General features: G+C 46.0%; 1 protein-coding gene across 1 annotated transcript; it reads left to right on the forward strand.

The window, feature by feature from the left end:
• Window positions 1–1,328: 1,328 nt before the first annotated feature.
• SLC35F4 (solute carrier family 35 member F4) lies at window positions 1,329–11,917 on the forward strand. The gene is made up of 5 exons (XM_029964241.1): window positions 1,329–1,626; window positions 7,135–7,260; window positions 7,963–8,155; window positions 9,809–9,898; window positions 11,461–11,917. Exons 1-5 carry the CDS (start codon window positions 1,615–1,617, stop codon window positions 11,700–11,702), a joined length of 663 nt encoding a protein of 220 aa, XP_029820101.1. The 5' UTR covers window positions 1,329–1,614; the 3' UTR covers window positions 11,703–11,917.
• The last annotated feature ends 3,658 nt before the right edge of the window (window positions 11,918–15,575 follow it).

A 15,575-nucleotide genomic window follows, 5' to 3' on the forward strand; every position in this document is an offset into this window, starting at 1 on the left:
ATCAGGATAATTATCACACCACTTCCCCCCCAAACAACAAGTGTTTTTGACTTCACGTTGCAGTGCAATCTTTGAATTTACTGGTTAGTTCTGCATAATGAGTGTTTTAGCAATCTTCCAAACACAGCCACGTCTGGCTGTGAACACTTTGGAGCCCAGAGGCCTCTTGGCATTTAGATCAGTCCTTTCACATGCTGCAGTTTGGTGGTGCCTTGCCTCACTCCCTTGGTGTTTGGGCTGTATGAAGTGTTCCCTTGTGGGACCTCTCATGTTTCAAACAGGTGTGCCAGAGAGCCTCTCGTGCCAAGAAAGGGAAACATACCTGGAATATCTTCAGGAATACCTTTAACCAAGAATACAGACAGTGGAGTTGCTAAAAAAGTCCTTCTCAGTTTGGGAAAGGTAGAGATGTCTCAGGAGGGGTGCAATGTTCAAGGCCAGGTTGTGTCCAACATGGGGGCTTGGAGCAACCTGGTCTAGTGGAAGGTGCCCCTGCCCACAGCAATGGGATTGGACCTAAATGGTCTTTAAGGTCCCTTCCAACCCAGACTATTCCAGGATTCCATGTGCCTTTAGTCTACCTGCATGCTGGAGTCCTGTCTCTTCTCAGCCCATGAGGTACCACTTTGCACAGGACAGCTGTCCCCAAAAGCAATGTCTGCTGAGCTGACCCTTCTCTTTCTTGAAACCCTAAGAAGCAAACAGTTCACTGGAGCTGTGTGTGACACAGTGCCTGGGAAACTAAGAGATTTTGTTTGCAATTTGATCCACAAGGAACTGTCTCCTAGCAAGCAAAACTTTTCACTGTATATTAAAATAAAGGTATTAAATTTCCTTCCCTCCCTTTTCCTTCCATCTCTCACACTGCTGTTTGCCTGGCTCGGTCCCACTGCCTGGTGTCTCACTTCTCCACCATGGTGATGTGTCTGGCAGTATTTTGGAGTATCTTTAAGCAATTCTTAAAGCTTGCTTGGCTATAGGTGAGAATATATTTCAATAAGAATAAAAACAGGATTTGGAGCAATGCAAGAAAAAACCTGGCAAGCTACAGAGTAAAAAAAAAGGTGATTATAATCCCTGTGCTCATGGCCTGGAAGGCAGAGTCTGGGAACTGTCAGAGCATTATAGATAACCTTCATTTCTGTGTGTGAGTCCCTGGGATTATTGTTGCTCAGAGTGTGATTATTCCAGGTAAGTTACTCCTTTTCTGTTTGCGAAATTGCTGTTTTAAGAAGATTGTGGGTTATTTTCTCTATGTGAATTAAATAATGGATTCTCATGGGTGCAAAGGAGCAGGTAGGAAAAGCACTTAATTGAATGCCATAAAAGTCTAATGAATGTTTGTTGTGCTGGAGTGAACGCTCAGGAAAATCCTGGCTGAGACTGAAACTCTTTTCTTTTCGTAGGGAATGCAGTCGGATTTTTGGTGAAGATGGTCTGACGCTGAAACTCTTTCTTAAAAGGACTGCTCCCTTTTCTATTCTGTGGACTTTGACTAACTACCTGTATTTACTGGCTTTAAAGAAGCTGACAGCCACAGACGTCTCTGCCCTCTTCTGTTGTAACAAAGCTTTTGTCTTCTTGCTTTCTTGGATTGTGCTGAAAGACAGGTTCATGGGAGCAAGGGTAATGATGTGCCTCGCTTTCCACTCTCTCTTGTTTTCGTAAAATTGCACTTAAATCCATAAGCCATTGTGCTGCCATAGCACTGCTGCATTGTGGTATAGATATACCACGAAACCATTTCTCGTTTTACTTTTATTATGGAGATCTAAGCCTTAAGATCAGCTAGAGATCTCAGACTCCAGAGGTGGGAAATTTCAAGAAGCTATTACAGCTAAAGTGTAACATGATAAATTAAAATAGAAGGACTTCCACTTTCACATAAACCCACTCTGTCTTGGCTTACAATGCTGAAGTTTAGTTAGTTTTATTTTAAACTTAGTGATGAATGCTTAGGTTCTGACCAAAGCAGTTTAATTCCTTGTTTGGCTAGGCAGCTGTTTTCACTGTCTTACCTATTTTTCTTATGCTACCCTAGTACTTTTTACACACTCATATCCACGTGCATGTGCCAAAATTGGTTTAAAAGGAGCACAACTGATTTGTGTGAAGTTGTATTTTGCACTAAAGTGTTACAGGACTCACTGGCAGTAATATGGACCCTGCAAAAATTGGGAAAAAAAGAACTCAAACAAAATGCTGTGTGCCTGGATCTGGGGAAAGCAGTGTGTTCCCTGTAATTTTGCACACACAGAACTCCTGACATACAGCTGGGTTAAACATTGGATAAGGAGTAATGAGGATTTCCAGCAGTTCTGCTGACATAGATTCCTCCTCTGAAATGGCTCAAGGCCTGATGATTCTGAGTGAACTATCAGGAGCCTTGAAATTCCTTAGGGATTGTTTGTGGCCAGGTGTGATGCCTGTGATCAGAAAATGCCACCAGCTGTTGGATTTAAGTTCCATGGAAAGTGTGATGGATCAAGACCTCGTCTAAGTAAACTTTTTTTTTTTAAAATGAGCACAGCAGCTTTTTTTTTTTTTTAATGAATAGTCTGATAGAAGGGTTCAGAAATGAAAGGAAAAGGCATTCTGGTGTACAGGCATCTCATCTGGCTCTTGGAGCAGCCACCAGCACACTGAGCAGAGCACTGTGCTTGCCAAGTTGAGGAGGTGAACCCGTGTTTCACCCTCAACCACGGTGCCCTTGAAGGTAAGGACATGGACATTCCACCTTGGAGTGCTAAAGCCAGATACCTGTTTCATATAAAACTCTGCCCCTTGGTCATCTCAGGTCCTAGCTGAAAAAATAGGAAATTTTGTACCCTTTGAGGTGATTTTTGTCTCAAAGCAATATCTTCCTAGAAGAGCAAGCATAGCTCTTGTGTTTTCTTAGCCTGCCCTCTTAAAGAAACCTAGAAATAAAAGCTATTTTCAGTTATTACTCGTTTTTCACTGCCTAAAAAAAGGTTGCTACAATTATGCATTAGTATTAATGCTGTAAAACACCGTGGGGTTCACACAACAAAAACCCAGCAGGAAAAGTGAGCAGCAAATTCTGCACATAAAAGAAACTGAGTTTTGCTGCTAAGAGGCAGATTCTGGATACCCATTGCTGCAAAGGTAAATCACAGCATTTTTCCAGCAGCCAGAGTAACACTTAATGATGTTAATAACCACACAGGAGACTGTTTGAGAGCTAAAATACAACAAAGCAGCACAGCCCCAACCTTTTGTGCTTTGAATGCCTCCTCTGCTCTCACCACAGCCTCTCAGAGCAAGGGTAATTGAGTTATTTGGACAATAAGGAGACAGAAAGAAATAAGGGCTTAATCATATACTCTGAGCCATTTTTTGTAGAAGCACTCAGCACCCGGGAGCTCAGCCAGCTTTTCAAAGGAGCTCAGCTCCTACCAACTCTCCCAGAGCTTCGGAGCCGTCAGGCACGTCTGCGTCTCACCTGAGACCACTTTCATCTGCCTGAAAGAGAACCAGCAGCCTCAGTGGCTCTGCAGCAGATTCCCAGCTCCCTGCCCAGCTGGTGTGGCTGCAGGCAGTGTCCAGACTGCCCAGGGATGCCCACGGGCATTTGGATCTCTCCTATCCCATGGCACAGCGCTCCTGCACGGCTGGAAAGCAGCCCCTGGCCAGGCTGCGGGGCTGGAGTTTTAGATATGCTGTCTAAAGACAAACCTGTCTTGATGGTCACCTTATGGTATGGCTTAATCCCACCCATGGAAGCATTTAATAGCTGCAGAAAGGCTGCTCTGGCTGTGTTTGAGCTACCTGGAGTGTGTGTTCTGCAATTAGAGCCTTGTGCCCTCACTGGAGAAGTTGTAGCACTCAAACCACGAGAGAGAAACACCAGCTGGAGAAAGAGTATTCAGCTGGGAAAGACAGATACAGCCATGACTATATAGCTAATGGCCTCAAGTTGTGCCAGGGAAGGTTTAGAACGCATATTAGGAATAATTTCTTCACAGAAAGGATGTTCAGGCATTTAACAGGCTGCCCAGGGAAGTGATGGAGTCACCATCCATGGAAGTGTTCAAAAAACATGTAGACTGGTGCTTAGGGACATGGTTTAGTGGTGGACCCTGTCAGGCTAAGTGTTAAGCTTTGGCTCAGAACAAGCACAAATATTTTAAAGACTTTGCATATTTGAGTAGTTCTTGGCCTGTGTTGCTCAGATTTAGCCTTATGCTCATATGTTTGCATGTTTGAGCCCTTGATTGGGTTTCATCTGTGAGGTGTAATCAGTGTTTATTAGGTAGGTACAGAGAGATTTGGAGACATTTTTCTCCCTTGAAAATATTGACTTCACCCTGGGGGCAGGTTTCTTCCCTGTCCCTGAAGGTGTTCAAGGCCAAACTGGATGGGGCTTGGAGGAACCTGGTCTAGTGGGAGGTGTCCCTGCCTGTGGCAGGGGAATTGGAACTAGGTGATTTTTAAGGTCCCTTCCAACCCAAACCATTCTGTGATTCTGTGATTCTTAAGTACACCTTGTTTTCTGCTGTGCTCTACGTGGGGGGAAAAAAAAGTGTTTCTGAGTAAAATGTTGGTTGGCCTTGCTCTCTCCCAGGAAAAAAAGAGGGAAGCTAATTTCATTCTGCACCTAGGAGGCTTCAAAAGCAAGTTACTACACTCCTCCATTAATTAAAAGCCCTGTTTAATGAGCTGGCAGCTGCAGCAACCATCTTTGCTTCCCTGTGACCTTGCTGCTGCTTGTCAACGTGGAGCAGCACAGGATATGCCCTCAGGTTTCTAAAGCAAACACCTGAGGGTTGCCAGACAGAGGTCAGCTCTGCTGATGCTGTGGTGGGTGAAGTGCAGGAGGAGCTCTGAACATGGAACTTAAACATTGTTCTTGCTGTTTTCAGTGTCAGGTCTTACTTATTGGATGTCTCATGGGGTGGTTTTACCCCATATGTGTCCATCATTTTAGTTGTTTCAGGAAAAATAAATGGGAAAAAAGCATTCTTGGCTTTCTAAATATTTAATTAAATTAGGAAACTGGCTCTCTAAATTTGGTGTAGTCAGACTGGGAAGGAGTTTTTTCCCAATGGGAAGAATCTGCTGGAGATGATGGATCTACTCATTTTCACTAACACAAGGAAAGAACTGAGAGATGAGTGTTCTAAGACTTAGATCTTGATCCTTTCCCTTGGAAGGAGGGGTTAACTGCACTGGACTCTTCTGGTTTGCCTTGTGAGACACACTGCATGAAACATTCCAGCTGAAATATTCCAGCTGACAGCTGAAATGCTGCACCTGAATTATGTGCAAGGCAAAGTGTTTAGTGCAGCCTGCAATGAACCCAGCCAGGCAGTGGAGCAGGGAAAGGGGAAACTTCTGGAAACTGAGAGGAGAGGCCATGGATGTCTGAGGGGTCCTCGGTGTAATTCAGCATTGCTTCAAAGCTGGGACTTCTGTGGAGTCTCCCAGGATGGCCTGACTGCTGGGATGTGTTATCCTGGGAAGGAGAGGAGGGAAGATGTCTTGGTCCCCTCTTGCTAAAGCCCTTTCAGATCCCATCAAACCACTGAGAGACTGTGACTACACAAGTGACTCCAGCCCACATCATTAAACTGGGGGACTTGGGTTTCAGGTGCCATTTCATGGTGAATTTGGAGGTATCAGCGATATCTTCAGGCTTAGGTGGCAGCTTTGTGGACCTGTATCTTGGAGCTTGGATGTTTTAAATGGAAGTAAGGTGGAACACAGACATGCAGTGTGATTTTTGACTGCCTTTGGCAGAGCCACTGCAATGCCAGGGGGGTACCTGTGTGCCTCAGGTACTAGTAAAATAGGGATAATGGTGAGAGGGAAGTAATTAAAGCTGCAACCAGGAGATGAGTTCCTCTGTGACGATGTTGGCCTGGGTACCTATGAGATTTAGAAGCCCTAACATTTCTACCTGTAGTCTCTACTCTGGGAGTTTCCCATTGTCTCCCCATGTATGGACACTTTTACCTGGGTCAGGTGTTTGTCCCTGTCCTGTGTGTCCCTTGAATCATGGGACTGACTGGCTCTGCTGAAAGTGTTTTGTGGGATTTTTGTGTTCACTGCCTCAGTCTGGCTCACAAGTGCTTGGTAGGAGTATCAATGGGTTTTCTGGGACTCTTGGTCAAACTGTGAGCTCTGAAAGTCAGGCTTCTCTGCAGAAGGTCACATGATTGGATCAAGATGCCTTTAAAGTCTGTGGGCTGAAGCCTGTGAAGCTTGGGTTTGTCTAGTACCAAATATTTCTTAACTGGAGTTCAGTGATGTTTTCCAAGAGGCAAGTGCCCATCTCCCTTTGGTGTTGGCTCAGGAATTGTACACTGACTCAGGAAACACCTTTTTCTCTGCACTCCCTGGAAGTTGGGTCTTGATTGTGTTTGAAATTCCCACTCCTTATTTACATGCTAGGGCAATTAGGTGGAGAGGGGGAGTTTTCCAAAGAATAAAACATGTTGGGCTCGCTATCACTTCCTTAAGGTCCTTGGAGTCAGGACCCAGGGTTTCAGACATGGTGTAGTTAATTATTCCTGTTATTTTTCTTTGAAGCCTCTTAGATGCCCTGTCTGAGATTTCCAAATGAGGCCAGAAACCTAAGCACAAAGGTAAAGGCTTCATGGAGAAACTAGGTCATGTCTGTCCAAGAAAGCTGGCCAGAACAGCCTGGAAAAGCTCCCAGTGGTACTCTGGCATTCCACAAGACAGGAGTCATTCCCCTGGACTAATGTCCAGGAAGTTTGGCCATCTAATGCTTGTATTTCGAGTCAAATTTGGGGTGTTGCTAAATACTTCCCTTGTTGCATAATGGAACACAATGTCTTAGAATTTCTTGATCTTGGAGCCATCTCTCCAAAGGGAATGTTTAGCTGATAAAACAGCTAAACAGGTGCAGGCCTTGTCAGTAGGTCCCAGCAGAATTTGCAATGCTATAGATCCATACCACTACCAGTGCTCACACTTTTCATTATGCTTCACATCTCTCCCATAATTTTTCCCATTGAAGGGAAACCAAGAAAGCTCCAAGTCAGAGAAAGTAGCCAGTGACACTCATGAGAACCCCACGCACTGAGGATCTCTTCCCACGGGCTGAAGTAGCTCTGAGCTTTACACTGCTTTGCTTTGTCTGTGCAGATAGTTGCAGCAATCATGGCAATCACAGGAATTGTGATGATGGCATATGCAGATGGTTTCCAGGGAGATTCAATCATTGGGGTGGCATATGCTGTGGGATCAGCCTCCACATCTGCCTTGTATAAGGTAGGTCACGACTGTTTGTTTGGGTTCTTATATTCACTATTATCAGCTGTTAAATATGCACAAGTACAAAGAGAGTGACTGTAAAATAAATGTTTTATTTCCTGCATCATTCATGTTGTGACCAGGTGATGTCACCACATCAGGAAATCCACCATGAGGGTAATTAGTTGTCACCTGCCAAATATTCGGGGTGGCTTTGCTTTATGAGTCTTTAATGAAATCTTCATTGCTACGCTATAAGGAGTTTAAGATAATTTTTTAATCATGCAAGTGTCATTTAAAAACACCGTTTCAAAGGGACTTTCCAAGTGCAGAATGGAGAGCCTGGATGTGGGATGTGCTGCTTTCCCTGAGTGGGAATGCAGGGCTCACCCCTGCACATGCTGTGCTCCTGCTGGGCTTGGAGCCCTGGTGTGAGCTCAGCACACCTGAGAATGCTTGGAAGCAGTGGCTGCTCTGGAAGGTGAGGGATGGAAAAGGCAGAGTCATGTCTCAGAAACAGGTTGGGCTGAGCGTGGCTGTGTTTATTGTCGGCTTGAGGAGGGTGAAGTGGGTGTAAATTTTGGAGTTTGTTGTAGTGGGATCAGAATTTGCCTCCCAGCTTCAGAGTTTGCTCACGTCGGTAATGAATTTGTGCAGGAGAACTTTGCTCCCATGAACTGTCATGACTTCTAAACCCCTCCTCTCTCCTCTCCTTTGCAGGTTTTGTTCAAAATGTTCCTTGGAAGTGCAAACTTCGGGGAAGCAGCTCATTTTGTGTCTACACTGGGCTTCTTCAATTTCATCTTCATCTCTGTCACCCCAATCATACTGTATTTTACAAAAGTGGAGTACTGGTACCCTTTCTCTGCTGTGCCCTGGGGTTACCTGTGTGGAGTAGCTGGCCTCTGGTTAGGTATGTGATTAAAAAAAAATACTCATTTTCCCAGCTCTTTTCTCCCCACCAATACAAAATTAGCCTCTGGCACAAACAATTCCCCCCTGTCCTCCTAAACATCAGAGCTCTCTCACAGATTAAGTCTGGTCCCAGTGCAAATTGGTACTCCTTAAAAATTACTTATATTTTTCATTATTCTTAATGAAATAATACTAACAATTAATATATAATTAATAATTAAGATATAAGCGATAATTATAATTAATAATTAATAGTGGTAATAATAGCAGGGAGTAAACATGAAGCAGCCATACTAATGGTTCACTTTTTCATCCCTACTCCAGTTCCACACCAATTCCCCTGTCTCTGGAATAGCTTGACTGCTCTAAATCCCATTCCAAAGGGCTGTGTGTTCTCAGTGTCTTCCTGGCACACTCTGTGGGGTGTTTGTGCACTGACACATGGATCCCCAGTGCTGGGGCACCTTTCTGTGGGTGCTGCAGGTGCTGGGCAAGGCTCACACAGCCCTTCCATAACTCTCCCTCTTCCTGAGCCACAATTGCCATTCTCCAGCCAGGCACAGTATCTGTTGGATTCAGCCCAGGGGCGTTTTAATTTCCAGATATAACAACATCCTTTCCTTTAGTAAAGTCTCTGTTATTTCATAATTGAAGAGGTTTCTGTCTCCACTACACGTTTATCAAATGGAAGCAAAGAGAATGCCTGGTACACAGCCCGTCCTGAGACGTGGTTGTGCTGACAGCTGAGCTCTGTGAGTGCCTTGAACCAGAATTTCAGCTCCTCTGTGAGCACCTGAGGGACAAAAAGCAGGGCTAATTTATCACCCATCAATCTACCAAAGTGTATAAACCCAGCCATGAGGGAACAACCTCATGGAGCAGACAAGGAGGAGCAACCCTTTGCTCCTTTTATGTAGGGGACTCAGCAGCAGGACTGGGTGACCAGAAGAAAATTTCTGGAGGTTTCTGCAGCTTGCTTTTGATCTCCCAAGGAAATTGTAGCTGGTTGTTAATGCTGTCATGTAAAAAACCCAAAAAAACCAAAAAAAATCCAATCCATAAGTTTAAGGTGTTGAATATTTTTATTTCTGTCAGATTTCATTTTGCCTTCAACATGGCACCAAGGCCTTGGTCTTGCCCCAGTCTGCTTAGTTTGCAGTTAAATTTGTCAGCTAATTGTGTTTAGTGTCCTTTAGAGTATGAGTTCCTACTGCTGTCACCTTTGGGGTGTGGTCCAGGTGGAGGGTTTGCAGCCTTTTGTCAGGGAAATGTCCCACTGAGACAAGGACAACACAGCCTCAGCCAAGAGGGCAAGCTGGGATCACCACCCTTCTGGTAGGGGAACAAATGAAGGTTTCTGGCAGCAAAAACAGGTTGTTTGTATCTGATGAAAGCTTGGGAAAAGCCATGAAATATGAGTGTGATAACCTTGGTATTACAGTTTGTGAAAGGCCATGCAGCCCTTCCCATTACTCCATTCAGAACTTCCCTTCATTCCTAAATAAAAAAACCCAAAATCACTCACTTTGTGACAACTATGTAATTGTGGTGTGGATACCGATGTCACACTTGTAGGGTCAAGTGGAAGAGAAATCTCTCACTCTAGTGTTTTTCCCTGTAATCATGTATGATTTGCTCTGTTTTTCCCTAGCTTTCAATATCCTGGTTAACGTTGGTGTCGTGCTCACATACCCCATCCTGATCTCCATTGGCACAGTGCTCAGCGTCCCTGGAAATGCAGGTACCACGGCTGGTGGTGGAAAAATAAGCCCACAGGCACACAGACAGCACAAGCAGTTTATTGTCCAAATACTTGAAATTTGTTGTCATCAGGGCAGGGGGTATATGTGGAAATTTATTCCAGAGTCCTGTCTTGTTGAACAGCCTCTGCCTCTGCTCTTCCACCCTCTCAGCCTCGCCGCTCCTGGGATTTGAGCATGTTTTCAAAGAAACATCTATTTTTAGGGGGATGCAGGTCAGAGCTGCAGAACAGTCAGTACCTGAAGGAGGCTGCCCAAGGGCTCAGGTGCCCTCTTGGTGCTGGTTGTGGGTCTGGGAGGCACCGACTCCAGCTCTCTGACCCACGTGCTGCTCTCTCCCAGTCCCTGGTCTGTGCAGCCCAAGGAAACATTCTGCTGGTGCAAACTGTTGAAGATAAAGAGTTACCATAAAGTGCCTTCCCTCTCAGAGAAGAAGTCACAGAATCATAGATTCATTAAGGTTGGAAAAGACCTCCAAAATCTCCAAGGAGATTGGAGGTTGGACCTCCAAGTCAAACCTTCAACAAAATACCCCCATGGCCACTTAACCATATAGTGAAGTACCACGTCTACTCACTTTTTGAACACTTTCAGGGATGGTGACTCCACCACTTCCCTGGGGAGCCTGTTTCAGTCCTTAACCGTTCTTTCAATTAATAAATATTTCCTAATATCCAACCTGAGGCCATTTCCACTTGTTCTGTCACTCGTTACCTGAGAGGCAAACACCTACCTGCCTACAACCTCCTCTCAGGGAGTCATAGAGAGTGAGAAGGTCACCCTGAGCCTCCTTTTCTCCAGGCTGAGCCCCCCCAGCTCCCTCAGCTGCTCCTCATAGACCCTTTCACATGGAAACCTTGAGGCTTGGATCCCACAAGGCTTCCTCAGAGCCTGCATGAGGTGGTGAGGGATGGAAGAGATATGGCACTTCCAGTACTGTGCTGTCAGGTCAAAGCTGTTCTCTGAGCTAAGGGAGCTGCTCACTCTGAAGATCTGAGAGCTACATGGCCACTGTCACAGCCAGAGTGCAGCACACGGGTCACAGAGACGTGCCAGGCTGCTCTGATGCCATCATCCATCTGTTGGAAATCAGAGACAAGGAAAAAACTAACAAAGACAATTCAGTAATTGTGCTGAAACTCTCTCTGTCTGGGAAAAAAGATAACAAAAAGACTGAAAATGCAAATTAATTACCATGTGAAGCGAGCAATCAATAACCAATAGAAGATAGAATACTAATTGATGAAGAGAATTATGAAATTTATAGCCAAGGAACATTAATTTCTTTGTTTGCTAAAAATGCATAAAATAGTGAAAAGTATTGAAAGTGGGTGTGTGTGTCTGGTGGAGTGACCCCACAAGCACCCCGATAATAATAGTAATAGATTATTATTGAAGTATATAAACATATAGAAATAACAAGGTAATAAAGTAATGCCTGCTTTCCAATACTAAAAAAAATAGCTACAGAGTTTGATTTATCCTGGTTTTGGTGACACATCCCACTGCTGGTTTGATGTAGTTGTTGTTTCCTTCCCCGCAGCCGTGGATCTGGTGAAGCACAAAATGATCTTCAGCGTGGTGAGGTTGGGAGCCACCATCATCATCTGCATCGGGTTCCTGCTCATGCTGCTCCCCGAGGAATGGGACGAGATAACCCTGAGGTTCATCAACAGCCTGAAGGAGAAGAAGAGTGAGGATCATGCTGATGAGATCACAGAGTCCAGCGTACACACGAGGAGCAGGAGCAGAGCTAACGGGACAGTGTCTATACCACTGGCTTAGGGCTGGTGGACCTCCCCTGCACGCAGATGTATATTCTGTGAATATAGCTGAAATCCCCTCACCACCTGTATGCTTAAAAAAAAAATGACATTTAACCTGAACAAGGGATGGACTGTAAGATAAGAGAAATATGTCTATAATAAATGTTTACATTTATACACTTATCGAGGAACGGGTGTAAATAACTACAATAAAATGTTTTGTAATAAAAAAAACATTTCTGCTGGTGTCTCAGTGAAGTGGTGGGTTTAAAATGTGGATCAAGTTTACATCATTTATCTCCTTTTGCTTGCCAAAGGAGAGGCATTCTCAAGGATACAAATCTTGAATATTTCCAGCCAAATCTCAGAACTGGACATCTCGACTTGCCTTCAATAAGGTGACCTTTCAGCAAGGTACTAGGTTTGGAAAACCATTTCAAACCCCTCCTGGCATTTTTGAGAATTCATTTGTGAAAGACCCTGATGTTCTCGTTTACATTTGGAATTATTATCAGAAAATATCAGCAAAACATGAAGCCTCTATCCCAGACCATGCTGAGCTGTGCCTCTTTCTAACACCACCTTTCTAGAATTGGTGCTGGGATTTGGATGCCTTTGGTAAAGCCAAAAATGGTTTTATTCACCTCCTTTCCCCTCAGAAAAGCTGCACTTTCAGCTGCACAAGCAGCTTCTCAGGAGCGATGGAACACCCCAGACCGCTAGCATTCCTGGGAAATTCCTATTTTCAGTTCCTATTTTCAGTTCCTATTTTCTAGGGCTTTGGGACAAACTAATATTTTTCTTAACCTCCGCTGTGGAAAAGTCTTTCAAAAGCCAAAACAAATCAACCAACCTTCCAGTCCCTTCCCTAAGCCTGTTGCTGTGTAATTTAGGTTGGCTTACAGCATTCCTAGGACTGACCATGCAAGACTGTCTTTATCTGAGAGCACTTGATATGCAGACAAGCATTTCTTTCCCTTTTCTTTTTTATTTTTTAAGGGAGAATAGAAACAACTGGAAAGCATCACAGGTTGCTGAGCTCTGCTGGCTCTACTGCCCACAGTTTGTAAGTTTGATTAGCAGCTAGAAGGAGTTTTTTCACTTGTGGGTATTTTTTTTTATATAGATAATATTTCTGCCAGGAAAAAAATAGTCATGTAAATAATAACAAAGGCACTTTTTTATTTTATTCTTCTCTTTGAGGGTTTTTTTTTATCCTTTAATGTTCGTGTCCAAACTCTTCCTTTCAACCAGCAGAGCTGAAAAAGTATTTGTGTATATTTAAAAAATCCACAGTTGGGCTCCTTTATCACATGGCTGAAGAATTAGGGCTGTAGAAACCAACCCAAACCAACTGTTCTCTGTGCATTAAACTCAGAAGTGTAAGGTTTGGGTACTCTTTTACAGCTCCTTGTCTGCTGCTTTTGAAAGGAGCTAGACATAGAAAAATATCCTAAAAAAACAAAGTCTATAGAACAGGAGATACTGGTGGGACAACACCTATGGGCTGAGAGCACACAGCATACGGTAGCTTGGACACCACCTCAAGTAGGTTTTGGAGTTGATATATTCATTTACATTACTAGATTAGGGGATGCGTTTTACTGAAATTTTAGTTCCTGCAAAACTGAACACATGGGAAAAACAAAACTTTCATTCAGTATGCACTGGTGAGGATTTTTTGGCAAGCAGACTCATGGAAGCATCTTCAGGCACATGACTGGATCCTTCAAGGAACACCACTGAACTTTAAAGCACCTGCCTGAGTGTCCCTAGGATGAGAGGGAAGGCCTTAGAAAGGCTGGAGAACTCACTCTCTCAACTCCAAATCATCCAATACAGATTTGACTTTGTATTTTTGAGCCCTTCAAAGCTTTCCTGGCCAGTCAGCTCTCTGCACTAGAGGGAGGATTAGTGTTTTTGCAATATCCTCCCTTGTTTGGGGTGCTTTTGGAAGAGTGAGAGAACTTTTATTCCTTGAGGGCTTTTATCCCTTATCAGAACTATTCTATTCTTATCCCTTAATAAAAAACCCTTTGCAAACCAAACAAAGTCAGGTTTTTTTGCTTCTGTTTAGTTTTTGAAATTGACTCTCAATGGATCATGTGAAGGCAAATGAGTTGCTGCTGATTTCAGTGCAGCTGCGGCCAAAGGGGTCAGAGCAGCATTCGTGCCCTTGCCCACACGTTGCTCCTCTGTGTCACAGGCCCCTGTTTAGATGGCCACCAGCCAGGCCTTCTCCCGAGGGGGCTCCTTCTGCTGCCATGAGCAGGTGCAGGAGGGGAGTGTTTGCTCCTTTTTGGAGCCGTTCCTAAAGTTCACATCCAGGTATTTCAGATGCTTTAGGGAATGGATTCCTTCCCAGCTGGGGCAGGTTGGCCAGGTTGGGAGAGGCCTCAGGGCCCGTGGCAGTGTGTCATAGGGCCCTTTGTGACACGGTGACCATCGTCAATGGGATGGGACAGGGCAGGGTGTCCAAGGGCCCTTTGTGACACATCCTGATATAGGTGTTGGGCGGCAACGCGGCCGCGCCACAGTGCTCGGAGCACGCGTCTGGTCAGGACGGGACTGAGCGGTGCTGTGAGGAGTCTCCTCGCAGCCAACTCGTTCGTTGCTGACCCGAAGCAATTCCGAGAGTTCTTTTTCTTACAAGTTCCCTCGAGGCCAGACCCCAGGACTTGGTGACCCGGAGGTTTTTCCGAGGCATCCTCACTCCCTGTGGGAGTGGCCCTCGAGGCCAGGCCACGGGCCTTGGTGACCTGGAGCTTTTCTGGGCATCACCAGTGCCTGTGGAAGGTGCCTACGAGGCCTGTCCACGGGACTTGGTCACCTGCAGTCCCTGTGGAAGGTGCCCTCGAGGCCAGACCACGGGACTTGGTCACCTGCAGTCCCTGTGGAAGGTGCCCTCGAGGCCAGACCACGGGACTTGCTCACCAGCAGTCCCTGTGGAAGGTGCCCTTGCGGCAATTTTTTGAGATTTGCCCACCAGTGTTTTTTCCAAGGCGTCTCTCGTGCAAGTTCCCTTGAGACCACCCTGTGGGATGGCAGGGAGACGCTTCAGCCTGTTCAGGCTGCTGAGAAGGAAGAGGAACAGGAGAGGCCCTGGGGCGGCCCCAGCACAGCAAGCTGAGGAGCCTCTGCAGCAGGGTGAGTGCTGGAGCAGGGCCACAGCACTGGTGGCTGCAGCCAGCTTGGCCCCTTCCTGTCCCCTGTGGGCGCACCCAGAGAAAAAGGAGGGGGAAAGAGGGGCCAAGGCCACCCTCCTCAACATCCCTGCTCCATCCACTGGGCACCCCAGGGCCGGCCCTGCCTCGGGAGTGCAGGGCTGGGCTGTGTTCCCTGGCCTCTCCTGCAGCCCCTCAGCTCTGCCTGCGCTCCCTCTTTGACAGATCCAGGCCAGGACCGGACAGAGGAGCAGGACCGCCCCCATGGCCGCTTCCGCAGAGCAGTTCAGGTACCTGCAGCCATCCCCCCCTGGGCTGGGCCTGCTGTCCCTGCTCAGCCTGGCACTGCTGGTGGAGCGTTCCCTTGGACTTCCCTCTCTTCCCTGCCCTTTCTTCTCCTGCAGAGGTTGCTGAAAATCATGCGCATTCGGCGAAGAACACCCAGGAGCACAGCACCTGAGCTCATGGCACAGCCTGACACCAGGCCAGCTGAGCTCAAGGAGAAGCCTGAGGGCAGCACCGAGCTGATTGATCGCACGGCAACCTCTGAGACTGCTGAGACTGAGGACACGGCCAACCCTGACACCACACTGGCCGACCTCACCACGAAGGACGACACTGAACCCACTCATTGCACAGCAAACCCCGACACCGCTTTGGCTGAAGACACAAGCAGCTCTGACACCGCAGCCACTGATGTCATGGCCAAGGCTGACATGGCGCCGATG

This window comes from Manacus vitellinus, unplaced genomic scaffold (assembly GCF_001715985.3).
Source record: "Manacus vitellinus isolate BGI_N305 unplaced genomic scaffold, ASM171598v3 scaffold_6_pilon, whole genome shotgun sequence".
Lineage (NCBI taxonomy): Eukaryota > Metazoa > Chordata > Aves > Passeriformes > Pipridae > Manacus > Manacus vitellinus.

What these genes read in the sequence shown, in the direction of transcription:
- SLC35F4 (XM_029964241.1), top strand. An exon ending in AGTAGCTGGCCTCTGGTTAG is followed by an intron (nt 8,156 to 9,808) that starts GTATGTGATTAA and finishes GTTTTTCCCTAG; the next exon opens with CTTTCAATATCCTGGTTAAC. An exon ending in CAGCGTCCCTGGAAATGCAG is followed by an intron (nt 9,899 to 11,460) that starts GTACCACGGCTG and finishes CCTTCCCCGCAG; the next exon opens with CCGTGGATCTGGTGAAGCAC.